This window comes from Ahaetulla prasina, chromosome 3, assembly GCF_028640845.1.
Source record: "Ahaetulla prasina isolate Xishuangbanna chromosome 3, ASM2864084v1, whole genome shotgun sequence".
NCBI lineage: Eukaryota > Metazoa > Chordata > Lepidosauria > Squamata > Colubridae > Ahaetulla > Ahaetulla prasina.
The window spans coordinates 231,463,554-231,491,055 of record NC_080541.1 but is presented as its reverse complement, the minus strand read 5'-3'; the positions used below and the strand labels follow the sequence as shown (position 1 = coordinate 231,491,055).

The following is a 27,502-nucleotide window of genomic DNA, read 5'->3' as shown; positions in this document are numbered from 1 at the left end:
TATCTGATGTTGCGATGGGCAAGGCCACCCATCCCCCAGGTGTGGCTCTGGGCAGTTCATGTAATTAAGCAACCAAGCAAGTAACAAGACCAATAAAACTGTACAAATATCAATAAAAAGCAACACCCCCTTTAAAACCAGATTAAAACCATGGGAGCATGGCATGGGAGCCTTTCGGAGGCAAACGGGTCCAGGACAACCGAACCTCTGGGGCCATGATGTTCCCAAGGGTGGGCAGGAAAGGCCCCCTTCTTCCCCTTCCCCCCAGGCTGGCAGAGGAAGCTCCTTAATAGACAGTGCCCGTCACCCGCCTCTTCTGCTGGATCTCATGGCATGGAAGAGGGGGGCCCAGGAAACTGGATGAATTGGTGGGGCTTCTGCAGAGAGTGAGGTCTTGCCTTCTCTAAATACGACGACAAGCAGCAGGCCTGTGAATATGGTGGCCCTTTGACCAGATTTCGCAGCACAAAAGCCCTGGGCCCATGGCTGTCAGAGCTCTGCATCTGCCCTCTCCGGCAGCCCCCTCACGCGCCCACCCTCCGCTCACCCACCTGCCCTGCACCTCTCCATCAGCTGCCCAAGGAGGCTGGGACTTAGGCTTCTCTGGGGTGATGGGGGGCTCGGAAAGGCCTTTGCTGCATCCCCTTTGGAAAGGGGGGAGGGGCAGGAGGTGGATTTCTACCTCAGGGATTCATGACTTCTGTTGGTTGGTCGCAGGAGCCCTCATGCTATGGACATGGAGAGGCTGCGGTTCCGAGCTGGTCTGTGGTTGTTGCTGCTCTCTGTGTGAGCTGGTGTGGCTCCCTCTCGCCAGGCCCCGGGGCTGTGGGCAGAGTGAGCCTCTGGCACTGGCCCTCCAGCCGCCTGCACCCCCATCCCTCCTGCCTCCTTTCCTCTGGCCTTTCTCCCGCTCAAGGTCTCCCTCATGCCCCCTCTGGTTTGTCAGGTCTGCAGATTTGACGAGTGCCCTGCCACTCTTTCCTCCGAGCCATTAACTTTATGGCAGTGGCACTTTGGCAAAGAGCCTCACAGACGCAGCCTCCCTGCCCGCCAGGTGCCACCAGGCTGGGGTGGGCATGCAAAAAGCTGGCATTGCCAGCTGGAGCTCCATGGGGGAGGGGGCACAGCTCTTCCCGCCGTGCTGACCTTCATCTGATGGTAAGTCTTGGCAGCCCAGCCGTTGGTTCTTGATCAGCAGAAGCAATGAAGCCAAGAAGAGCCCCCAGCCCCAATTTGCAGGCTGCCTGCCTATCATGCCTCCCCTGCTACCGCCTGGGCTGACCCTCCCGCTACCTTTCTCTGGGATGGCAGCAGCTGCTGCTGTTTGGAACCCCTTCTATGCACGTGGGTTGGGGGGGTTGGGAAGAGAGACCTGTGGCTGTGGGGAGGGGGAAGTTGGAAACTGCCTTTTTCTCTTCCCTGCTTCTGCCTGGCCAGGCTGCAGGAGGGCACTCCTGGAAAGGAGAGCTTGCTGGGCAGGGCCCTGGCAGTCCCACTTGTGCCTTCCCGAGGGGAGGAAGGGCAGAACTGCTGGGCAGGGCTCCTGGAAGGACCCAGGCACACCCTGTGCCAGTGCCAGGCCACTCGAGGGGAGCACAGGTCTCTCTGCCCAGCCTTGCGCTGCCCAACCTCCCTGCCTGCCTGGCTAGTTCTGCCCACTCCGGCCAGCTGCAGCTCACGGCTGTTGTCTTCTGGGCCCCCAGGTACGTCCTCGAGCCTCCCGAGGACATGGAGCAGATTTTTGATATCGATGCCCAGACTGGAGCCATCCTGACCAGGCAGGCCTTGGATCGAGAGACGGCCGGCTGGCACAACATCACCGTCTTGGCCATGGAAGCTGGTGAGCTAGCTAGGGAGGGCTGGCTGGCTGGGGGGGGGGGTTGCACGGAAGGCCTTTGCTGGGGGGGGGAGGTCTGCTAAAGCCTCACCAAGTGCCTGAGGACTCAGCATTGCCCCCCAACCCCAGGGGGGAGGTGAGCACAGCTGGCCCAGCAGAAGCCCCCCCCCAGTGGTTTATGAGCCCAGGAACAAAAAGGGGTCCTCAGGACGAGCAGCACCATCTTGATTTGGGGGAGGAGCAAGAAAGGGCCACCTTTGGAAGGACTGGTCCCAAGGGTGCCAGTGGCATCCAGCCAGCCCTGCTTGCCCAATTACACTCCCTCTTCTCACAGCTCTACGTGGGACGTGTCTGCTTTGCCCCTTCCTCCCCATCTCTCCCCCTCTGTTTCTGTGGGGAGAGATGCTGTGGGGGAAAGGAGCGGGAGAAGGGGGATGCTGTGGGCAGCAGAGAAAGGGCTGGAGGAAGGGGCTGAGCCCTGGCCCCCGCCACGCAGTCCCAAGGGGCTGTTCCTGTCTCCGGGGTGGGTACAGATTGCCTTGCGGAGGTCCAGGGACTGCCCAGAGGGGCTCGGGGGTGGGGTGGGGGGCATCTAGGAAGCACTCCGTTCACACGGAAGGTTTAACTGGCTTGTGAGGCAAAGATGGATTAGTTTGTTGTTAAGCAGCTTGTTGTGCAAGGCAGTTACGGTTCAGTGTGTTAGAGAGCCTGTTGTGTGAATGTGATTGTCGTGGTTGACTCCAAGTCCTGTAGATCCCTGCAGCTAAACTCAGAGCATAGAGACATTGAGGCCTCCTCCTCTTTGGCTGAAGACACACACACCCCTCCCCCAGTCAACCATCCTTGCTGTGCTTGACACACTGGAACAGACGGCTGTCACTCAAGAGTTTTTGTCTTGTTTTCATCGTTAAGGAAGCGTTGATGGGAGCTGCTTGACTAGGATTTTTCAGCCGACTATGCATCCACTCAACCACTAGGCCATCTAGCCTTCACTTAACTAGGTTTAGTATAATCAGTATATCATGGGATACTCTTTCGGATGGTTGCTGTTGAAATAAAGATATATTAGACCCGCCTCAGGCTCAGGGCGCAGTGGAGGACGGTGGGGCACCCACCCTGGTGTGTTGGGGTCCATGGCATCGCAAAGAGTCAGGCACAACTTAGCAACCAAACAACAAAAAACACTGGTTGCATTCCAGCAATCTGATGCAGACAGTTACACATTAAAGAAATCAGGGAAGGACCCCTTTTGGCAAGGGAGTTTCTGACACAGCTCCGCCGGCTTTGGTGATTCTCGTATTGTTCTCAGGGTACTTAACGTTGATTGGTAGTCTAATTTTTTTATGAATGTTGTGGCCTGAAGCTCCTTGCAAAGCTCTCCCCCACTTTTCTACCACTTTGTGGGTCCCCCCCGCGAAGCAAAACCTTCAGCTGCTTCCTTCAGTCTCATTGGAGGCTGCTTATCCGGTCCAGGCGATTTGGACTTATTCTCAGTAAATGGCGATTTCCTAGACCGTCTCTGTCCGTCTCCCCTCTCCCCACTTTGCTTTCTTTCTTCCTGAAAAGCTCATCCTTGTGTCAGGAGATTGAGGCAGAAGAGAAGCTGAGCAGGTCAGCATTTCCTTTATTACCTGTTAGCACGTTGCCACCTTTGTAAAGCGGCCGATACACTGACTTCCCTTTCTTTGACTTGCATTTCGAAAAATCCTTTTCTGTTATTCTTAGCATCCTTTGCTAACCTTGGCTCATTACAAGCCTTCCTTGCCTCCGCAGTTCCGGACTCCCCCCCCCCCTCGTACTTCTTGTTGTGATCTGTCCCGGTCTCCGTTGCCTGCCTACATCCTTTTCGGTCTGCAGATCCTCTAAGCTTTTTGTGCAGACACAATGCCTTTTTCTACTCCATTTTTTAATTTCTCGTTGCAATTATTTGCTATTGTCCTTTTAGTATCTCCTTATTTAAGAACCCCCCACCAATCTTGTGAGCTGTTTTCCCTTTAGTTCTCCTGCCATAGAGCTCCATTTATTAAAAAATGATATTCTGAAATCTGAGACACATATTAAAATTCCCTTCAAATTAAGGACTCTGGTATTTATTACATCATCAGTTTCCCCCAGGGCTGCTTCCCCTTCCTTAATTAAATCTTCCTGTTGGACGTTGGCCTTATGGGGGCTTCTCCCACCTTCTCAAAGAAAAAGGGGTAGAGCAGACCTCAGGCATTTCCTGAAAGGGATCCTTGGAAGATTTAGCTTCCCAACAGTGATTGAGAAAATTAAGCAGTTAAAATCGAATCATGCTTCTTTGAGAGCATCATTCACATCTGCTCTTTTGTCAGATGTCAGTAGTAGATACTAACAAAAATATTGTTTGTTGTTCCTCATTTACTAGATGATAAAGCTTTGAACCTTTCTTTAAATGTGTCCTTGGGTAGACAATAGGCCCCTTTTCGGCCACACCAGACTCCTTCTGCACCTTATCTGAACTCCTTTCTGAAAGGTTTGCATCTCAAAGCTTCAGAGAACTCAGTTTCATGTTCCCCTGATCCGGTTTACCTCGCTTTGGTCAAATACATTTTTACCAGATCTTGTAATCAACAGTCCATCATCCAAATAACTCAATCCCTGGTCTCTGTGACCCCATTTGCCCAGTGGACATATATCTACGGAGATTCTCCATCATCCAAGTCATGGTTGTCCCAAAGGTGCTTTTTAGAAGGCAACTGGACTTTTTTTCCCCTTAAAAACATTTCACTTCTCATCCAAGAAACTTCTCCAGAACCTTCCTCATCATTTAGTCAGGAGTGAATAAACTTTTCAAGGAAAAAAGAAACAAAAACCAAAAAGTCCAGTTGCCTTTTGGAAAGCACCTTTAGGTTGCCCCGTGCCCATGCTCTCATAGAAGGCTTTCTCTTGCCCCGTGGACATGTTCTCATAGAAGGCTTTCTCTTGCCCCGTGGCCATGCTCTCATAGAAGGCTTTCTCTTGCCCCGTGGACATGCTCTCATAGAAGGCTTTCTCTTGCCCCGTGGACATGCTCTCATAGAAGGCTTTCTCTTGCCCCGTGGACATGTTCTCATAGAAGGCTTTCTCTTGCCCCGTGGACATGTTCTCATAGAAGGCTTTCTCTTGCCCCGTGCCCATGCTCTCATAGAAGGCTTTCTCTTGCCCCGTGGACATGCTCTCATAGAAGGCTTTCTCTTGCCCCGTGGACATGCTCTCATAGAAGGCTTTCTCTTGCCCCGTGGACATGCTCTCATAGAAGGCTTTCTCTTGCCCCGTGGACATGTTCTCATAGAAGGCTTTCTCTTGCCCCGTGGACATGCTCTCATAGAAGGCTTTCTCTTGCCCCATGGACATGCTCTCATAGAAGGCTTTCTCTTGCCCCGTGCCCATGCTCTCATAGAAGGCTTTCTCTTGCCCCGTGGACATGCTCTCATAGAAGGCTTTCTCTTGCCCCGTGGACATGCTCTCATAGAAGGCTTTCTCTTGCCCCGTGGACATGCTCTCATAGAAGGATTTCTCTTGCCCCGTGGACATGCTCTCATAGAAGGCTTTCTCTTGCCCCGTGGACATGCTCTCATAGAAGGCTTTCTCTTGCCCCGTGGACATGTTCTCATAGAAGGCTTTCTCTTGCCCCGTGGACATGTTCTCATAGAAGGCTTTCTCTTGCCCCGTGCCCATGCTCTCATAGAAGGCTTTCTCTTGCCCCGTGGCCATGCTCTCATAGAAGGCTTTCTCTTGCCCCGTGGACATGCTCTCATAGAAGGCTTTCTCTTGCCCCGTGGACATGCTCTCATAGAAGGCTTTCTCTTGCCCAGTGGAAATGCTCTTACAGAAAGCCTTCTCTTCCACGGATTGGAGGGTGGGTGAGAACTCCCTGGGAGCTTGACTTCCATTACTCTGTCACTAAAGTTTTGTGGTAGCTCTTCTTGGCTGTCTCATTTGTCCCCACATGAACCAGTCAGGAAGTATTGTAATGAGTCCCCCCTCCTGGCTGCCGGCACCCTGCACACACTGATGGGTCTGATGGCCAGCCACTGGCCTCTTTGGTCTATCCCCTGCAAGGAGCCATGGCTTGGGATCCTGTTCTATAGGGTCTCCTTTCCTTCTGTGGAAAGCTCTGAGACTGTTTCCTTTGAGACCGAAGGATGCAAAACGACTTGGAGGTCATTCTTGCATGGGGCTGCTCCTCCTTTGACCTCTGTCCTCCAGTCATCCAGTCTCTTCTGGCTGCTGCTTCTTTCAGCCGCTGTTGTGATGCTTCTCCCTCCCACTTTGATCTGATAAATCTTCACGTTCTTGTACCGCCTGGTGCCTGGCCCCTGCTTGCCAGTCCCTTGGCTTTATTCTCAAGGACTGCTACAAATTAAATTTGACATTGGTGTGTATCAGGCCAATCTGAGGCATGACACAACAAGGCCGCAAAGATTGTGAGTCAGAACTGCAAGCCCTGTCTATATGTAGAATCATGAGGATACCTTAGAGGTCATCCAGTCAGGCCCTGTAGAGAGTCACAGAGATGAACTTAAAGAAACTAGACGGAGAGGAAGGTTGAGAAAAGAGGAGTTAATCCCAGGAATCAGAGAAAATAACTTGGGTTAATATCTCCCTAATTTATTTAAGTTTATTTGTGGAGGGGAGGTACTTAATCAGATTTCAAGATTCTGTAACTTTTGCCTATATCAATAAAATATAGTTCTACTTTTTTTTCTGGCTGGCGTACCTCCAAGCCCTCCAAGCCACCTGCTAAATGTGGATCTGCTGAAGCCTTTCAGACCAATGGCTGACCAGCTTCTCTTTGACGATAGCTAGTGAAGAGGAACTTAAACATTTATTAGATTTATTTGCCACTCATCTCATTTTGAGATGCTTGTTCAATTAACTGGCAGCTAATGTCCTTAAGAAACTCCTGCTAATATCTAACTCTTGTGCATGGTGAGGAGAGGACACTCTTTGGAAAGCTGCAGGAACGGAGCTGGCATCTTGAAGATTTCAGCTCTGTTCCTGCAGCCCCATGAAGGATTTTCTTTCCATGCGTGGAGGGTAGTTTAATTCCTTTGACCAGCTGTAGGAATGTTTGTGAGCGAAAGGGCTGCCTGCCAGGAGGATTTCAGCCCCATGTCTTCGGCAGGCAGCTCCTTCATCCCATCCTCTTTATGACCCAGAAGATCATTTTATGGCTGCAACTGGAAGGGCTGGGATTGTGGTCATTGAGCACAGCAGTTACATGGGTGCCAAGCTTAATTACTGCTCTTCTCAGTGACTGCGATTCCAGTCCCAATTGTGGTTGCTAAGCAAGGACTAACTATATTCTGCTCCATTTAGTTCAAGGGTGTCAAACTCGCGGCATCATGTTGGTGTCACGTGATGTATCATGACTTTTTTCCTGTTCGCTAAACCAAAGGTGGGTGTGGCCAGTGTGTGACACATCTAGCCCGTGGGCCACAAGTTTGACACCCCTGATCTAGTTGGTAGCTCTTCTCCAAAAAAGAATAACAGAATAACAGAGTTGGAAGGAACCTTGCAGGTCTTCTAGTCCAACCCCCTGCTCAAGCAGGAAACCCGATATCATTTCAGACCAATGGTTGTCCAATTTCTTCTTTAAAACCTCCAGTGTTGGAGCATTTACAACTTCTGGAAAGAGGTTTTTTTCCACTGGTTAATTGTTCTGACTGTCAGGAAGTTCCTTTTTAGTTCTAAGCTGTTTCTCTTCTTGTTTTAGTTTCCATCCGTTGCTTCTTGTCCTGCCTTCTGCTGCTTTGGAGAACAGGTTGACCCCCTCTTTCTTGTGACAACCCATTGGACGCTGAAACACTGCTCTGCTGTCACCCCTGGTCCTTCTCTTCATTAGACTAGACAACCCCAATTCCTGCAGCCATTCTTCATACGTTTTAGCTTTCAGCCCCCTAATCATCCTTGTTGCTCTTCTCTGCGCTCTTCCTAGAGCCTCAACATCTTTTATAGGCAAGAATACCTTGGTAAGACCACACTTAGAACACACTTAGAACAATTTGTTTGGGAGGGACTGGAACTCTTGGCGACTCTGGCTAATTGTTCCACTCCCCACCAAGCGCCCCTAAAGATGCTTTCATAATCTTCTCCTGGATGCCTGATGTTAATGCTCACACTCGTTTCTTAAGATGTCGGCCACGGAAGGCACCGACTGCTTTGCATTTCAAGCTCTCAGGCCACTGTTTATTCAGGGAGGGAGGGAGAAGGGATGCCCTGGAAGCTCCGCTGCAGACCCATTTCCCAGCTGTGGGAAGCTGCTCCTTGGAACCAAGGCCTCCGTGGGACCCTCTGAGTTGGTTTGCAGACGTCTCCTTACCCGCCGTCGTGGCTGCCCTGGCATGGCAGTGAAACCTGTGCAAGGAAACCAGAACTCGCCCTCTCTTAACCCTGAGCTGCAGAGATGTCGGAGCCTCCCTCTAATCCCTGCTTTGTCAGCAGGAAGCACAGGGGGAGGGGACTTCAGCGGCTCTCAGGAAACGCCCCGTCCCCCAGTCAGCAATTACTCAAGAGGCGACCTTCTCACCCCCTCAGCTGAGTCTGCAATTCTTCTCCCCTTCCTGCCTCTTCCACCGCTTGAAGCGCACCTGCTGTGGCCCCTGCTCTGTTCTGGGTTTAAGGCTGAGAGCAAAGACATCTTCTGCCCAAATGGGGTTTCCGAAGGGGCTGCTCTCAGCCAGGGGTCGCAAGACAGGAGTCAGCAGCGCCTGGTCTGACCCTCCCAAGCCAAACCAGGTTTAGCCAGGCATCAGGAAGGTTCAGGAGGAAAGGCTCCTCCAGGTGCACTCCAGGAAGGCTGATGTCTTTCTGGTGGCAAGCTGGTGCCAACTGATGGGCATCCCTGCACTGCTTCAGCCGGGGCCCACGGCCTCCCCTTTGCCCCCACGCCAGCCTCCTGCGAAGCAAAAGCTTGCTGCCTTTCCCCCACCCCATGTCCAATCCAGAGCTGCCCAGGAAGAGTTGGTGTCAGGGTGGGACTCGCAGCAGAGCGCCAGGACCACTTCGGCTCCTCTGGCTGCAGGGGGAGAGCCGACTCGAGATCACCTATTCTGCACAGCCAGTGCACCCTCCTCACAGCCCATGGCCGTGGCTGCCTCGTGGTGGGCTCCCTTGCCTCGCACCTGCATTCCTTGGGCCCAGGGCAGCCACGGAAGCATTTGCCTTGTCTCTGCACCCCTCACATGCAGCCATGCACACAGAACGCATCCCATGCTTCTGAGCACCATGTGGAGGCGAGGGACCCAGCCTGGCTTCCTGGTTGCTTCTGGGGCAGCGGGGGGGGGGCTCTTCCCCCTCCCCTCCCTCCCCCTTCTCTGGCTTCCTCCCCAAAGAGGAAGCCCCCCTGGCGTGAAAGCTGCTCTTCCCCACTTCAAACAAAGGCAGAGGAAGCCAAGGCCACCAGTGGAGGCTCCTCTGCTTTGCTTTGAAGCTGCCGCCGCTGCCTCTCCTTCAGCTGGCTGGCAAGGGGCTTCCTGGCAGGCGCTTCCTCTCCTCCGGGGCTCAGCTGCGCCGGTGGAAGACACGCTTGCTCGCTCACTCACTTCGGAAGGGGCAGGTGCAGCGATGGCTCCGGATTTTGGATTTCGCTGAGCACATCAAGTGAGCAGCCAAAGCGAGCGAAGGGGGGGGGCATGCTTGTCTGGATGGGAGGTGGGAAAAGTTGGAGGGAAGGAGGAATCCCACACTGACAGGATGGGAGGGGATCGGAACTCTGCCCCTTTCCTGGCCTTGATCCGGGTGCCCTCCGAGCAGCAGGGGCTCCCCGGTCTGGGCCATGGATGGAATGCCCAGATTCCCAGACAAAGTCTCCCCATACTGGACATCTTTGGGGGCGGGAGGGCTGGGGCTGGGGCTGGGGCTGGGGCTGGGAGAAGGCATTGTGTTGTGGAGCAGTCAGCCTTGCCGCCCCACCCCCCATACTATGCACCCTCCAGAAGCAGTTGGGAATTTGGAGTCCCTGCAGAGACGCCCCAAGAACTCCGTGGCTGCTGCTCCTGGGCGAGGTTGGAGCTGCCCGTTGATGCAAAATCTTTGCATGTTACACAGATTTACTCCTTGTACCCTTCTCTGTCCCAGCCCCAGGACAGCTCCAGGTGGCCAACCCCCTCCCCGGCCTGCCTGCCTGCCTGCCAAAGGCTCTCCTGGTCAGGTTGCCCCCAGTTGCCCTCAATGTTGCCCTCCAAGCAAAGGGTGTGGAGGCATTTTCTCACCTAGAGGCTGCCCACATCCCTCCTGGCTGCGACTGTACAGGACGGTAGCATCAGCAGGTCTCCTTGAGGCCATTCGATCTACCCTTGCCCCCAGAAAGCAGCACTGTCAGGGGAGGGGAAGCCCCAGCTCTCTGGTTGTGGGCTCTGTTCTTGGACTGAGATCCAGTTGTGCTCGGGAATCACTCTTTGCTTCTTGCAAAGCTCTTTCAGGCAGCCTCTGTTTTTGGGGAACACTGGTTGCTCCAGGGAGAGCCCCACTTTTGCGCTCTCTGCCTTTCTCTGTCCCACTTTCTCCTCCATCGTGTGGTCTGACTGGTGCAGAAGAGAGTCAGGATGTTGCCTGTCACTTGAAGTGAGGCACCAGATGGAATCACCTTGGCCTTTCGGGAAGAAGCACTGCGCCGCTGGCCTGCATTCGCTCTGCTTTGTGCCCCGATTTATCCCAGTAGCTTCTCCTTTGCATCCCAAGCGGAGAACTCCTCCTTCTGTGTCTCTGAAGCTCCCCAGGAATAATTTCCACCCGGACTTCAGGGGACTCTAGCCCAGACAGCCAGACAGACCCTGGCTGCTCAGCTGAGGTGCCAGTGGGAGGGAGCTTCAATTCTGCCGGAAGCGTTTTTGTTCTGGCTGCTCCGAGGGAGGTCCCTTCCTCATTAAGAAGGAAAAAGGAATCGTGTCGTTTTGGTCCAGGGTGGGATGAGAGGAGGCTCCGGGACTGCTTGGCAGAGGCAGAAAAGGTGCCCCCTCCCCCTCCTGGACCTTTTCAGTCTTGCCCTGCTCCGAGGGCGGAACATTTTCCTCTGCCCGAGCTCAGAAAGAAGCGAAGGCAGAAGTGGGGGTCGCTTGGAGGAGCAGCTCTTGCCCCCCAGCCCCACCACTGTCCGGCAGGTTGTGCACTGGGTGCCAAGGACCGAAATGCAGGCAGGAAAATCAAGGGGGGTTAAAGCCGTTGGGGAGGCTCTGGCAGGCGTGGGGGGGGGGGCGCGTGGCACTGTGAGTCTGGTGGGTGATGGCCTTGGTCCCAGGCTCGGCTGCAGGCAGGCCCTCTGCTGGGTGTGGGGCCAGTGGGTTGGGCAGCTGCTGAGCAGCCTGTCAACCGGCATTAGTGCCCGAGCAGGCGGCTGGCGGCTCTCCTGTCAGGAAGATCTGACTCATCCATTTTAGCTGTCCAGACGCTCCTGCTACTGACATTATCCTTAACGTTTTGTAATCATGAAATATTAATGGCGGATATTGAATTTAAAGTGCAATTTATGTCTGAATCCCTGGCTGGAAAGGGCAGCTGCAAAGGTAAGCCTGCTGAGTGCCTTGTGAGGGTGGGGGCATTTGGCCCCCAGAGCTGGCAGGGAAGGCAGAGCGGGGCAGGGGAGAGGAGCCCACTCCCCCGTCCAGGCCGTGCCTCGGCCCCTTTGAGGGCAGGAGCAGCAGGGGCCCCTCTGGCATGGCACAGCTGATGGCAGGAAGGAACCAGGAGCCCCACAACTGACAGCCGTAGGGAGCCCCATCTTCCCCATTTCTGATTGTGCAAATGCCGTGGTTTATCTTTGGGGTGGGGGATGTGCCCAATTTTGGAGGGGAGGGCTGAACTTGCCCAGGGATTGTGGGCCTCCAACATGAAGGCTGAGGGAGTGGGTCCTGCCCACTCAGCTGTGGCAATCTTTAGGCACTGGGCTGTGGTCGTGGCTGGCCAGGAGGCCAGGGGGCGGCTTGGCAGATTGGGCTAAGTTCCCAGCTGAGGTTTGTGCAAAGGAGCCTCCCGCACAGCTGTTCGCCCTCCTTGGCTCTAGCAGGAGCGGAGAGGATGAAGCCCCTGCCAGGGCCGGCTTTAACCAGAGCTGCAATTTGGGCCTCTGTCTCATTGCCCTCTGCCCCCCACCCAAAAGGGCTGAGAGGGAAGGGGGGAGCAGAAGTGCCCATGGGTCGTGCACCCCTGAGAAGAGAAAGTCACGGGGCTCCTGGGCAGGGGCTCTCTCCCTCAGCTCTTCCCATGCCCAATCCAGCTGGAAAAAGGGGAAGGGTCTCATCCTTCGTGGCCAGCTTTCTTTTCCAGTCGGCTGCTTTCATTGGCTCTTGCCATCTGCGGCAGAGGTTTTCTTGCATTGGGTGCTTGGCACAGGGGTGCGACATTCTCTCCCCCACCCGCCTTACCTTGTTGGGCAGGCTTTAGCCCCCCCAATGGCTGCCCCTTGGTGGGACCTCCCCCAGTTCAGGTGCACTTCCCAGCTTCAAATAGATTCCTCCTCCCCCTCCCCCCATTTGTATGAGCAGCTCAGCTTGTGGGAGAGTCTGCTCCCCTGGTTCAGGCCAAAGCCCTTCTCCCTGCTGCCCTCGGGCCCTGCCCAAAGAGGGGAGCCCTCCAGCTGGGGCCCTGGACCCAAACGGGACTCCTTCCTCTCCTCCCCCCCCACTCCCATCCATTTGTTCACCACTACCCCCAGTCCAGCCTCCCAGTTTCAAAATACCAGTCCGTGTCTCACCCACACACCGCCTGCCAGACTGGCTGCTAAGGAGTAACACTCCAGATTTCTGGGGGTGGCTGATCAGGGCCGGGGTGTACCTGCTTTGCCAAGCACCCCCCTGGTGTGTGTGTGCAGGCAGGGTCCCCCTTGGAGCCCCTCTTTTCCAGCCCATCACGCCCTGCTGGATCTGTCCTCCCTGCCCCATGAACTCTGCAAAAGAGCCCCCCTCCCTCCCCCCCCCGCTCCTGTATGGGGCAGCTTCCTGGCTCCACCTGCAGCATCTCCTGCCTAGCATCCATCTCTCGGGGATCTTCCTGGTGGGACCGGCAGGTGCCAAGCCCTCCCCCCCACTCCCGAATGGCGTCCTCAGATTAATGGATTCCAACTCCAGGAGGAAATGCAGAAAAACGGCGTGTTTAATTTTAATTTAGGAAACTATTTAGGTAGCAGCCTTGTTTCCTTGCTACTGTCAATCACATTTTCTCAAGGCTGACATCAATTAGTTTAAAAATATTGAATGTAATTTCGCTTGACACAACATATTGCAGCCTCTGCAAAATATAATTTATTTTAGAAGAAGAAATAATTAAACTAATTTGCATGTCAGTCAGCCAAGCTGGGACGCTGGGGAGGGAGCTGCTGGTGGAGGCAATGGATCCCCCCCATGCTACTCTGGGGCACAGCCCTCCCATGGCATCATACCCCTGTGCCCCACCCAGCAGGTTTTCCAGGGTCGAAAGCCCCTGTGGGACTTTGGGCACTGCTCTGGAAGCTGAGAAGTGGGGCAGAGGGGCCAGAGAGCATTTGGGGGCAGAGGGGGCTGAAAATGGAGGTGCAAATCTCCACACACTGTGTACAGCATAGTATTTAAGTCAGCAATCCAAGCATTTTAAAACCATTTCATTTCTATCATCTATATTGATCTATCTATCAAATTCATACGGCCGCCTATTTCACACAAGGTGACTCTGGGTGGCTTACAATAAAACCACTTACCTGATGACAAGGTGAATTCTGCCCTCCCTCCTTAACTAAGGCAGTTTAAATTCAAGTGCTTAAAGTCCATTCATCAAACGAAGCGCTTGGGGTGGGGGTAGGAGGTGGTCTCCCACTCCCTCACAAAGGCCTGGGCAAAGCACAGTCTTTATGGCTCTTCTATACCACAGCTGAGGGGGCCCCCTCTGTATCCGAGGACCGGCCGTGCCACAGAGAAGGTCACTTCTGGGGTCTCAGTAGAGGACATTGCTTAATCAAAGGTGTGCCCACCCTGCAAGACTGAGTCAGCTGGGCGCTCCTTTGGGTACCCAGGCCCTGTGCCAGGCAGCACTTCATGCACGGGGATCGGCACACTCCGAAGCCAGTGAAGGCCAGTGCAGCTCGGGTGGCAGAGCCCTTCCGTGGGCAGAGTGTTCCTGCCTGCACCTCTGCCTTCTGGTCCCACAGACTCCCCCCTCCCCTCTGTCTTGTGAACTAGAGACGACCTTCCCCATCCAAACCCACACGGCCTCCAGGCCCTGGGACCGAGCCTTGACAGCCTCACCTGGCTGGCCCAGGATTCAAAGACGCCACTGCATGGAGCTCGCAAGCAGCTTCAGGTAGATGCCCCACAGGAGAGGAGAAAGCCCTGCAGCGCCCCACACAGTAAACCTCTCCCCCTCCCCCTCAAGATCAGCAGGAACTGACCCCTGAGAAGAGAGGAGGAGAATCTGTGCCACCCCATGCCACCCTGCCGAGTTCCCGGAGTTGGTTGGAAAGGATACCATGGTCAATGGTATCAAGGGCAATAAAGGAGACTATTTGTAGCTCAGGCTTGGCACAAGGGTTTCCTGGGGCTCTCTGAGCTTGGCAGTTTTCTTGCAGGCGTTTCATGACCCAACTAGGTAACATCATCAGTTCACCCATCTAGTTTGGGTCATGAAATGTCTGCAAGAAAACTCCCAAGCTCCCTGGTATCAAAAGTCACTGAGAGGCCCCGCTGCTGTCCTGGTTCTGCCATTAGTCACCTACAAGGTGCTAAATCCCGACCTGACAGCCAACTCAAATGGGTCCAGATCCCCCATTTCCTCCGGGGGTTTCCCCAGTGGCAGACCAACCTCGTCCACCATCTTCTCCAGAAAGGGAAGGTCCGAGACTGACCAACTGAAAATCATTGGTGTGCAGCACCTCCTCTTTTTTTTTTTTTTAAATTTGCATTTATATCCCGCCCTTCTCCGAAGACTCAGGGCGGCTTACACTATGTCAAACAATAGTCTTCATCCTATTTGTATATTATATACAAAGTCAACTTTTATTGCCCCCCCAACAATCTGGGTCCTCATTTTACCTACCTTATAAAGGATGGAAGGCTGAGTCAACCTTGGGCCTGGTGGGACTTGAACCTGCAGTAATTGCAAGCAGCTGTGTTAATAACAGACTGTCTTAGCAGTCTGAGCCACCAGAGGCTGCCCCCCACCCTTCCAGGAAGACCGACAACCCGGCCTGCACACAACCGCAGAACCCACCCACCCTCGGCTGCTTCAGTTTTTGGCAATTTTCTTTAGCTGCCGAGTTCAACTTTGCTTTAAAGTTGCTTTGCTTTTGGTTTTACTTAAGAAAACCCCTGGGGAGGTTTCTTTCTTTGCTAAGCGGCTTCTCGGTAGACATTGAGAAGTAGACCAGCTCAATCCCATTATCTGCTAAGGGCTGGTTGGGCTGCCTCAGTTACACAGGGACAACGATGGCTCGAAGCGAGCCTCCCTACAGCTGGGGAGGATGGAGAAATGCCACCCAGCACGGTCCCCCGAGTGCCTGGGGCTGCCACGCTCCTGGGGGCGCCATGGGCCTCCTGAGCACCACCTGCCCTTTGGAGAACCACCACGGATGGGCCTACGCTGACCCTCTTCGGTTCTCCTTACCCAGATAAAACAGCAGGTGGGATGCCAAAGGGCCCCACTGTGAGCTTTGTCTTCTCCAGTTCTGGCTTTCAGAGAGCCCAGGTTGCTCAGCTAAGACCCTCCATGTTAGATAGGTGGAAGGGGAGCATGTTTTCCAAGGGGTGTGGGCCGCAGCCAGTCAGGGCCGTCAGAAGGAAGAGGGGGGTTGGTCTCTCTTGAAAAGGCCATTGGAGCGGAGGGTGTGTGGATCCTTTCAGCTTCCATTATTCCTGTCTTTAAAAAGCCTTCAGATCAGATGTAGGAAGATAGCACTAAATAGTCAGATTTTGGCAGCCTCGTTTTGGCCTGTTCTAGGGAGAGGTTTTAGGGCTGGGGGAAGAAGCAGCTCCCCACTCCCTCTTTTCTCCCCTTCCCTCTCTTCCTTCCAAAATTCCAACCATTTTGCCTGCAAAACAGGCCCTTCCCAGTGCAGTCTGGGGGGCCAGAGGTAAGATGTGGGCCCTGAGCCTCCTTCCTCAGGGGAGCTCCCTGACCTGGCCAGGCCGACTGCTGCAGAGACACAGACCTTTGAACCAGCTGCAGGCCTGGAGGAGGGGAGGGGGCAGGGGGGTCCTGTTGGAAGCCACCTTTTGCTCATTAGCTCCCGAGTTGGATGACCCAGATATGAAGCCAATTAAGTGAACATCAGCCGAAAACAGGAGGAGAGGTTAACACTGAAGGCACCTTTAGAAAGTCAACCCCTTCCCACTTGGGGAGTTTGTGAAATCTCAGCCATCGGCAAAAAATCTTTATAATTGGAGGCAAAGGAGAGCTTTTCCTTGGGGAGGCCAGGCGGGGGGCAGGAAGAGTGGGCAGGGGGATGCCCCGGCTGGCATTTCCAGAGACTTTGGAGAAGCTGAAGGTGCCCTGACACAGACCGGGCTGCAGGGAGGGGTCCTCACACCCACCGAGACCCTCACTGTGCCCAAAGACATGAAGCCGCTTTGAGCTGGAATAGGAGGGAGAGCTTGGCAGGGACCCCGGAAAAAGATGAACCTCAAACTGCTCTATTATTGCAGCACAGAGTTAATCTGTGGAATTTATTCTCCCGTCCTTGGCAATGGAGGCTGACTTGGCCAGCTCTGAAGTGGAGGAGAGATTGTCAAAGGGGGTTAGTCTTGGAGCCCCTGGGCCCCCATCCGGCTGGGTTCAGTCTCCTCCTCCTCCTCTGGGGGAGCCACGGTAGCAGAGGAGGGCGGGGTTTCTGTCCCCCGCTTGCAGCCCTGAGAAGTCTGCTTAGGGGGCAGTTGGGACCTTCCCGGGTGCATCTGGGAGCACCTCCCCTTCCTGGCACAAGGTCTTTGCGTTGGACCAGGCCCTTCACCAATGTGCCCCCAACCTGGCTAGCAGGTTGACTGACAGCCTGATTCATCATCCTGGAATGGAGTGGGGAAACAGCTCCTTCTCTTAACCTGGGAGGGGGTTTCCGTGAATTGCAGACCCCTTAAAGGCAGGTTGTGATTCACAAAAGGAAATCCATCGTCGGTGGGTTTCTTTTGCTCGCTCTTCTATTTTTATGGGACTTTAATATTCTTAATGATTCACCTGGGGCAGGTAAGAGGTCCTGTGATCTGAAAAACAGGATGCAAATAAATTCAGGAATCAGAATAAGTGTGAATAACTGTCGCCAGGCAGCAGATGAGAGTCCACCAATGGGAGGAGTCTGCAGGTACCATCCCTGGGAAGCACAGCTGGTGGGCAAGCACAAGGGCCCTCCCCAGGCCAATAGGGCACATGGCCAGGCACCCCCCCCCACACACACATATATACACTGCAGGGATTGGCAGGAGGGGGCTCCGAAAGGCTCAGACCCAAGGATAACCATGGCCAGGTCAGACGCAGGAGAGGAATTCCTCACACGCACCTTGTGCAAAAGTGGGGTGGAAGAACCTTTCCTCAGGGACCCATAAGAAGGGAGTTACCCCCACCCCCTGAGGAACATGGGAACCTGCTGAGTATTCAAACATCGGCCTGTAGGGTCTGTAGGCAGCCGAGATCTCTCTTTACCGTTTACCATGTTGGAGCAGGGCTGCCAGAATTGTCTTCTGCACACACAAAGGACAGCATATGTGCACACACAGGTCCTCTGACTCACAACTACAGGCACAACCACTCCCGGCAGCAAAGCTGACTTATAAGACCTCTGTTGTAATGGGGGGGGGGCTTCCTGCACACCTGCTGTCAGGGGTTGTCTTGGCAGGCCCTTGGCCTCCTTCCCTCGTGCTTGGGGGCTCCTGCAGGCTCCATTGTTGGGGGTTGCAACCCCAGCTCACCTGGGGCCCACTTTCTGAGACCCAGCAGAGGGGCCGCTTGGAGGCATGGGGAGAGGGGTAAATGAAGTCCTGGGAAGGAAAAGGTGCATAGTGAGGGGGGGGGCTTCATTCAGAGGCAGCTGCTGATGGGCTGGGGGATGCAGCACCTAGCTAGGGGGCTCTGGGAGGGTGGGCAGCTATTTATTTATTAAATTTGTATGTCCCCCATTTCACTGATGAGGCAACTCTGGGGGGCTTACGTTTGTTGGCAATGCTGTAAAACTCAACAATTTTGGAAACAATGTATCACAGAATACTGATATTGATCCTCAATGATCTGCTAAGTATAGATCGATCTTTCCCTGCCTGTTGGGGAATTTGTGCACTTTCTGCGTTGCTTGTACCGCTGATCTTGCCTTTCTAGTGGCTAGCTCCCTCCGTGGCCCTGCTGAGCTTCTGGCAGCTTCGCTCAAACCCGCTGGCGGGGTGGGGGCTCAAACTCTTCTTTGGCTTGGGGCTAATTGAGCAGTGCCCCATGCCAGCTAGGCTGTTGTGCCTCGCTCGCCCCCCTCTCCACAGCCGGGACCCTCTCGTCTCCTGCCGGACGCTGATAGTGCAGAAGAATGTCCTGGCATGCCTCCAGCCCCCAGTCCTGGCACCATGCCCGGACAGACCGAGCAAGACGAATGGCCTGACAGGCCTCCAGCCCCCAGTCCTGGCACCATGCCCGGACAAACGGAGCAGCTCGGCCCCTCCCCCACAGCATGTGAGCCTGGGGAGTGTGAAGCCAGTCATGAGCTGGAATTACCAGCAGCTGGAGGCTGGAGGGACCCACGCTTCCGGAGAGTGGAGAGGAAGCAAAAGGAAGGGAGGGGCAGGCCTGGATAAGTGCTGAGTCATGGAGCCACACCCCATGGCCTATATAAAGGACCTGCTTTCTGGGATTCTTTGAGTCAGGCAAAATCTAACTTGGATTGCTGAAGTCACATCCTGGTCTCCTGCCTGCCCTGAGAACTCTGACAGAACTTTGGCAAAGCTGCAGAGGCTTTGCAGCCACGCTTGATACGGATTTCCCTGACCTGGCAGTCAGAGGAGGAGTGGGACACGACATAGGCTGAGAGTTGGGTTCAGGCAGGAAGGGCTGGTAGCAGACGCAAAATGCCAGTCGGTCTTCTTGCCAGCCAGTCCAAGAAAAGAACACAGAATAACACGGTTGGGAGGAACCTTGGAGCTTCTCTTGTGGCTGAACTTGTGGTGCCAGCCTGGCATCTAGGATGGGATGGGGGCTGCTGCTGCTGCGGTCCAGCGCTCATCCACCATCTCAGAGGTGTGTGTGTGTGTGTGTGTGTGTGTGTGTGTGTGTGTATGTATGTTCCAGACAATCCTGCTCAAGTGTCCAGGACGGTGCTCAGAATTCGCATCCTGGATGTCAACGATAATCCACCCGAACTGGCCATGCCCTACGAAGCCGCCGTCTGCGAGGATGCCAAGCCAGGCGAGGTGCGGAGGATCGGGGCCCACACCTGGGGGGTGGCTGAACCTGGGGCTGGTCTGGCCCTGCTTGCCGTCTACGTGCAGGTGGAGAGGGTGGGCTGGCCAAGTGCCCTGTGCTGCTTCCCCCAACGGCCATCTCGGCCTTCTCCCACAGCTGATCCAAACCATCAGCGTCATGGACAGGGACGAACCGCCCAGCGGCCATCGCTTCTTCTTCACTCTGGGCCCTGAGGCCGCCGGCAGCCGTCACTTCTCCTTGCTGGGCATCACAGGTAAGCCTCACCTGAGGAATCTGGAGTCAGGCCTAGGAAACTGTCCCGCCCGCAGGCCCACACATCTGCCCCAGAGGGCTCCGTCCCCCACGACCCTTCTGCGCTCCTGGCTCCCCTCCTCCCTCGCTGTCGCAGGCACTGCACAAATACCACCAGTGACAAACTGCCGCCAACAGCCCATCTGTTTCTTTGTACAAATTTGTAGCTAGTTTTGAGATGTGATTTATAAATATTGCTGTAGGAGCCAAGATGAGACAGTGATGGATGCCAGCCCAGATGGAGGCTCTTCCTTAAATCTGCACAGCAGCCGAAAGGGGCCACCGGAATGCCACCTGGCACCTGGCCTTGCTCTGTCCGGCGCACGCCTGGCACATGAGGGCCTGTTGGCCAAGCCTCACAGAAAGCCAACGTGGCCCTGCACGCCTCCTTCCCTTACAGGGCCTGGACAGGCAGGCAGAACCAGAGGTTGTCGGCTGATCTAGAATTGGCAGGAGAGATACCAAAGTAGGAGGGCGTTATAAGAGATGCCAGGGCCAAAAGCAGCAGCACAATATTTATTTCAATTGTTTCCACTTTACACTCAAAGGGCCCAAGTGGCAGGGAGGGTCTCCGGAAGTTAGCTCCCAAAGGGGATGGGCAAGCCTTGCTGCCCTGCACACACACACACACACACACACACACACACACACCCATTTTCACCACCCTCTCAAGAGTTGCTCAGTTTAGGCATCAGCAAGGGAAGGTTAGTGAGGATTAAAGTTCTGGGCTCCTGCCGCCCCAAAACAGGAAAGCAATTGTCTGATGGGGGTTAGGAAAAAAACCTTTCTGTCTCACAACGTGCCAGAGTAAATGGGAAGCCGTGGCAGCAGGGCGGGGGGGGGGCGACTCCATCCTCCTTACTGTTCTGGAGGTTCCTCTGCCAGGCCTGGGCAAAAATCAGAGCCATCAATATACAAAAGCAATTGACTGATCAGGGGCCAGCCAGTTTGTGTCGACATTTAGCAGCCACATAGATGGATCTTCTCTGGGAGGGTCTGTCCCCTGCCCGGCCCTTTAGTCTTCCCAAGGTGCCCCCATCACTGCTGCAGCTGCCTCTACCTTCGGCCACCTTTTTCCTTCCGCCTTTCCAGCCGCGGAGCTGGAGAGCTGGGCCTGATGGGTCCAAAATAAGAGCATTTGAGCCTGGTTGTCAGTGACTTGAGAGGAAGGGCTGGGGCGCTGCTTCCTTCATCTGTTTTCATTGAGTTCTCAGATCTTCTCCAACACCATCACTCATTCAAAAATGTCAATATTCTTTCTAATCCTTCAACATGTGCTTCTATGGAGTGTTGCAGGGAAACTGTTCCTTGCATCTGGATGTTTTTCCAAGGCCTTCCACGCAGGGGCCTCGGGGTATCTTTTGGGGCTGATTCCTTTCCTGCTAATAGGCCACTCTGAAAATCAGAAGATTCGAAGGCTGGAGCCACACCGCTTGTCCTCCTGCTTGCTGCTCCTCACCTCCAGTCGTGGTCCTTGTTTTGCACTCTGCTCCTTGACTCTCCTGGCCTGAGTTGGCAGCCCAGGTGCATTTTCAAAACCGGGTCCCCGTTTCTTCCACCCATATTAAAACCTCACTCGTCTTCTTTCAATCCGGACGCTCTCAGTATAGATTAAAGTCTCCTGGTGGGATAAATTAGAGGGTGGGAGTACGTGGCCTTGTTGTACTCCTTTGCCAGCCTGGAGCCACTCTCCTCTGCCATGCTTCCTCTGGGTTAGGGTCCTGTGACTACATGAGGTTGCGGGGGATCCCAGATTTCCACAGCTTGACTCAATCGACACAATAGGTTTAGGTTTATTTAATTTCTATACTGCCCTTCTCCCAAAGGACTCAGGGTGGTTTACAGCCAGGATAAAACAACGGAATACAAAAATTAAGAACAAATTTAAAAGACAAATATTCAAATTTGGCTAGAAACTATAAAATCCAATAGAAACCCCATTTAAAAAAACCATTAGGCCAGTCCTGCACGATGGAATAGAAACGTTTTCAGCTCACGTCGAAAGGTCCGGAGATCAGGAAGTTGGCGGATCCCTGGTGGTAGCTCGTTCCAGAGGGTTGGAGCCCCCACAGAGAAGGCCCTCCCCTTGGGGGTCGCCAGCCGACATTGTCTGGCCGACGGCACCCTGAGGAAACCCTCCCTATGGGAGCGCACTGGTCGATGGGAGGCTATCGGTGGCAGCAGGCGGTCCCATAAATAACCCGGTCCTATGCCATGGAGCGCTTTAAAGGTGGTGACCAACACCTTGAATTGCACCTGGAAGACCACTGGAAGCCAGTGCAGCCTACGCAGGAGAGGTGTTATATGGGAGCCACGTGTCGCTCCCTCTATCACCTTCGCGGCCGCATTCTGAACCAGTTGGAGCCTCCGGGTGCTCTTCAAGGGGAGCCCCATGTAGAGAGCGTTGCAGTAGTCCAGGCGGGAAGTGACGAGGGCATGAGTGACTGTGCACAGGGCATCCCGGTCTAAGTAGGGACGCAACTGGCACACCAGGCGAATCTGATAAAAAGCTCCTCTGGCAATGGCCGTCGTATGCTCTTCAAACGACAGCCGTGCATCCAGAAGGACGCCTGGATTGCGGACCCTCTCTGTGGGGGCCAATCACAGTCAGCGATGGAGTCAGCTGATTATACCAGGATGCCAGCATCCACAGCCACTCGGTCTTGGACGGGTTGAGTCGGAGCCTGTTTTTCCCCAGGCCAACCTTTCCATAATCGATGAAGCGGCTTCTTTCGGGTGTTCTTCGGCTTTCTCAATTATCTGGCGGCCTCAGCTGCGCTGCCTCTTGCTCCGCGGTGTTTTCTAAAATCGGCTTCCACACCTGGCATATCCCGCTCCATGCAGGGTGCTAATTGGTGTAGAATGATTCCAAGCATCATTTTTACCAGCGTGTGAAATTAAGGATAATGTAGAATAGATTGCATCCTCTACAAAGTCTCCTTTGGAGTCCTTGGTGCTCTCTAAGATTGTTTCTTGCAGACATTTCATTGCCCAAGTAGGGAACATCATCAGTGCGAGTGAGTGAGGGTGGGTGGGTGGGTGGGGGTGTTTGTCTACAGCAGTTCAGCTGGCCACTTTGGGTGGGGCCTCTTGCTCTGCACTTCTTGGCTAAGCTCCTTCACGAGATCTTTCCGTTGGCTTCTCTTCTTGGCAAGGCCCACCGTCCCTCCTGACGTCTCATTGCCTCCTTCTGTCGCTTGGTCTTTGGCCATCTCTTCTCACCTGCGTCCTTAAAGATTTGGCTCCCGCCCACCATTCCTTTGGCTCCCTCTCAACGAGGTTCAGGACCCCAAAACATTTCCATGAGTCACAGTGGGTGTGCGCTGAGGAAACTGCTTGCGGGTTCTTCTGCTTTCGCTCGACTTGGAAGCTGCCCGCGAGCAGCTTGTGCATCGTCCCAGCGTCATCCCCTCGCTGCATTAGAACCGAGATCCATCTCCTCGGAGCAGCAATGCAGTCAATTTGATTCCCGCTTCCTCCGTCTGGTGGTGTCCATGTACAGAGAGAGCTTTCTGGTGGTTGGGAGGCTGCATCAGCAGTGAGGAAATAATTAGATGGGCAGAAACCGATAACTCGTCCTCCGGCTTCATTTAAGTTTCCTGCTTCGGGTTCCATCTGTGTTTTTCTCCCAACTATTTCCAGCATTGGCATTTTGTTCCCAACCAGGAACAGCCCCTCCCCCTTGCATGGTCTGTCAGTTTCAGATGCAGCTTGACCATAAAATCCATCCTCCTCCTCCTCCTCCTCCTCCTGCATTAGAGGTTGGAGTACAAACACATATGAGTGTTGAATTAAAGGGTTGTCCACGGTCTAATTGACATTATTTGGTCCCTGATTGCATTGTGGCCCAGATCTTCTCTCATTACACCCTTCCTAAGGATAAAAGCAGCCCCAGCCCTGCTTTGTTCTCCATGTCCTGAGCAAGAAAGGCTGCGATCGTCTGGCCCAAAGTGCTGGGTGTGAGTCCGTCTGCATTTGCTGATGCCTGAGGTGTCATTTGTAGTCGTTTCCTTTCATCTGGCTCTCTCTGTTCACACTTCTTGCATCTCACATTTGCACTGTAATTCTGTCTTTGGATTTGCTCCTTCCTCCGTCCAGAAGGCTTGAAGGCAGCTGTGTCGTTTGGACTCTGCAAGATGCTCAGCTGCTCCTCAGTGGCGGGGGGGAGGGACTCTCATCAAATGTACTTACTTTCCTGCTCAAGTCCAGGGGTGCTTCACCATGTCCTCCTGCCAGGAAGGATGACCTGAGTCTGTCACGGAAGCCATGCCCTCCTCCGGCATCTCCCTGGATCACTGCTGCCGCTGGAGGGACCATCATCCCTTGGGTGACCCTGCAGAGAATAATATCTACTCGTGCCCTCCTCTCCCAACAGGCTTCACACCTCCCAGGGGTTAAGGGGGTGATATACAAAAGGCAACCAGAAAAAGCTGAAAGCAGCATAAAAGCCTCGGGGGCTCCTGAGGCCATCTAGTTCAACCCTCTCAGATCAGCAAAGCCAAATGGCTTTGTCTGGGTCCTCTTCTAATCCAAGCAGTGGAGAGGACCCCTCCCCCACCTCTTTGGTTCTGTGATTCCACTGTCAAATTCTCTCTTGGCCATCAGCCTCTGTCCCAGGCTCTCCTTGGCTGAGGTTCCCAGCCCAAGGGGGCACCCCCCCTCCACAGTTTACTGCAGGATGGGCAAGGTGCATCCAGGGGCCTCTGCCCCCCTTCCACCACTTCCTCCTGCAAAGGATTATTGTGGGGGGAATGATTCTGCGGGGGCTCCCTAATGGGTTGTCTCACCTATTTCCACCCAGCCAGCTCTGGCCACTTTGCAGAGGGACAGACATGGTAAAGCATGTGGGTGGCAGGGCCAGAGGGGTGCCATCTCCCTTCTGGGGGGCTGCAAGGGATGCCCCTCGCTGGCATTCTCCCATTTCTCCTGGTCTCGCTCCCTCCCCAGATGACACGGCTGGGCTGCACACGCAGCACCTGGGCTTCAACCGGCAGGAGCAGGACCTGTTCCTGCTGCCCATCCTGGTGGTGGACAGTGGCCCCCCTGCCCTCAGCAGCACGGGCACCCTCACTGTCCGCATCTGCGGCTGCGACAACACCGGCACCATCCAGTCGTGCAACACCACCGCCTTTGTGGTGTCTCCTTCTCTCAGCCCTGGTGCCCTCATCGCCCTGCTGGTCTGCCTCCTCATCCTCGTAGGTGAGTGTGTCGTCCCCCCCCTCCCCCCGCCTGGGCACCACTTGATCTTCTGGTGCTCCGCCCCTTTCAACACAACGTCCCAGGAGGCTACCTGGCTGAGGAGGTGCTGCCAGGAGGGCTTGCAGCTGGCATGGCAATGTCCTGCCCATAGCCCTTGGCATACCGGTGGGAATTTTTTTGGGGGGTGAGGGGTGGGGGGAAGACGGTCCCATGGATCAGGGCCAGAAGCAGCCGTCCAAGCCTGCCTCTGCTGGGGGCTGCTCAGGTCGTTTTTGCTGCACCTGGTGTAGCCCCCAGTCAGACCAGCCCCACCCAATTGACAGCAGGTGGGCAGCCTCCTCTCAGATGGTTGGGGGGGGGTTCCAGCCGTAGCGAGGGGACTTCTTCCACTGCCTGCCTCTCTCCCCCCACATGCCTCCCCCCCTCTGGCTGCAGTGCTGGTCCTCCTGATCCTGGCCCTGAAGCGCCACCAGAAGGGGCACCTGCCCTCCGAGGAGGACGAGGACATGCGGGACAACGTCATCAAGTACAATGATGAGGGGGGCGGCGAGCAGGATACTCAGGCCTACGACATGTCGGCGCTGCGCAGCCTCTATGAGTTTGGCGAGACCAAGGGGGGGGACGAGAAGGGAGCGCCCCCGCCGCCTTCAGAGCTGCACTCCCTGCCCCAATGGCGCCAGGCGCCGGACCTTGACTTCTCCCTCTTCAGAGACTATATCCGCCGTAAAGTGGGGCAGGCGGATGGTGACCCCTCCGTGCCCCCCTATGACTCCTTCCAGACCTATGCCTTCGAGGGGGCCGACTCCCCGCTGGCCTCCCTCAGCTCTATCGCTTCCCGCTCGACGGGCTCCGAGCAGGACTTCTCCTATCTCAGCGGCTGGGGGCCGCGTTTCCGGCAGCTGGCCACCCTCTACGCTGGGCCCCGGGCCGAGGAGGGCAGCCGGGAGACCTAGGCCCGGCCCAGTCGGGGGCCAGAATGCTGCTGGAGCAGGGCTCCTCGGGGTCTCAGGGGCCCGCCCAGGGACTTTGGGGGCTTGGTGCAAGGAGAGTGGCCTGACCACCAACACAGCCCCTTGGAGCTCCCCCCCCATTAAGGCTTTCCCCCTCCCTGGAGGAAGGACTGGTGCCAGGCAGCTCCTCTGGCAAATTATCATTTAAATAGATCTGTGTCAGAAGAGAGTTGCCAGGGAGTAGGGAGGGGGGGCACCTTCTGTTGCCAAATTGATTTTGTCCCTTGATTTTCAGCCTTTGACAAGCTTTGATCTGTTAAGCAGCACCTCTGCCAAGAGCCCAGGCGCTCCTCCTTGCTGGGGGGCTCCCAGTCCCCCTCTTGCTGTGCGGGGGCACCCAGCCCTGGCTCCTAGCCAAATGCTCAGGCCAGTCCACAGCTCTGAGGTCCAGGTGCAGATGCTCCCCCAGCCACCCTTCCCTATACCCCCTGCTGGGGCCGCAGTCCAGAGGCCCCAGGACCCTGCGCCCCCCCCTCTGCACGCTGGGGTGTGGGGGAGCAGAGGCCAGCAACCAGCCCCCTTTGTGCCTGCAGCCTGCCTGGGAGACCCTTGGGCCCCAACTCCATTTGGAAGAAGCCCTGGCGCAGCTGGTCCAGGGTTCCGGTACCAGCTGAATCCCTCAGCCCTGCCCTCGGGGCATTTTCTAGGTGGCTGCCTCCCCCCCCCTTGACTGAGAGGCCTCGTCTCAGGATATCTGCCCACCCCTTTCCCTCCCCCAGCCCCTCTGACCACTGTGACTCCCCTCAGGCCCTTCTGCCAGGGGCGGAGTGGAGGCTGTTCGCCCTCCAGCTCAGGAACTTCCATGGTTCTTTTCTGGCCCCGGGTGGGGAGCCAGCCCCCTCCCCCTGGGTAACAGGAGCAGCCAAGCTCCAGGGTGGGCAAGGGGCCCAACAGGGTATCTGACATTTTCCATCCAGCTTCCTTCCACGACTGCTGCACGCAGAACAGCCATTGGGGGAGGGGGTCACACAGACACCCCCCAACACTGCAGGCACTGAGCCCTCCCTTCCCCTGCCCCAAGTGGGGAGGAGCTGGCAGCTCCCCTAGAAGGCCCGGGCCTTGTCAGCCTCCAAAGTCCTTCTGGGATGTGAAATAAACGATTTCCTTCTCATCCTTGGGGCCTCCGTTCTGATTATTAGGGTGGGAGTGGCCCAGAGGTCAGGTTGGCACCTGGACAATTACAGGTTCTTGGAGGGGGGGAGGGGGGAAAGGCCCCTTTGTGAGCTGAGCCTCAGGGAGGGCCTGGGCGGAGGGTGGGTGGGGGGCTCTGTTTGCAGCTGGAGCCTTCTTGCTCTCTGCCACAAAAGTGAACCCTGCTAGAGGCCCCCCTTGCCCCACAGACAGACCTGGGGCCCTTTGAATATGCTCAAAGCACCCACATTCCCCTCTCCCCGCCTTAGTTCCATTCCCAAAGAGAGGGACCCCTACCCAAAGTCTCTGCTGCTGTGAAGCCAGCAGGCCTTCAGACAGCTTCCTCAGCTGGGGTGTGGAGTCCCACCCCATCAAGCAGGGGTCAGGCTTTGGGCAGAAGGCCCCCCCTCTTTAGCACCAGCCGCAGTTCAGCATTTGCTTTTCCTGCTTTTATTTGGGCTGTCAGTGTGTGTGTGTGTGTGTGTGTGTGTGTGTGTGCCCACGCAGGTGTTTGAGTATGTGACTTCTAGGCCAGAAGCCGAGGGGTCTCTTCAGTTGCGGAGGAGTGAGCAATGTGGAGCCCTGCCAAGGCCGGAGGGTCCCAGTGACCTCTGCCAGCCATCAGTCTGGCATTTCTTCGTTTGACAATTCTGTCTTCTAAGGGGGGGGGGAGATCAGAGGG

At 55.3% G+C, this 27,502-nt stretch overlaps 1 protein-coding gene across 5 annotated transcripts in view; it reads left to right on the top strand.

Moving 5' to 3' along the window:
• The window catches only part of CDH22 (cadherin 22), an 81,319-nt gene extending 54,538 nt beyond the window's left edge, over nt 1-26,781 (top strand). For all 5 annotated transcript variants that reach the window (XM_058177053.1, XM_058177054.1, XM_058177050.1 and 2 more), the window contains 5 exons: nt 1,704-1,840; nt 19,055-19,176; nt 19,325-19,442; nt 24,428-24,679; nt 25,115-26,781. In XM_058177053.1, coding sequence (XP_058033036.1) covers nt 1,704-1,840; nt 19,055-19,176; nt 19,325-19,442; nt 24,428-24,679; nt 25,115-25,632 — 1,147 coding nt within the window. In that variant the 3' untranslated portion in view covers nt 25,633-26,781. The remainder of the gene's footprint in view (nt 1-1,703; nt 1,841-19,054; nt 19,177-19,324; nt 19,443-24,427; nt 24,680-25,114) is intronic.
• Nucleotides 26,782-27,502: the final 721 nt, after the last annotated feature.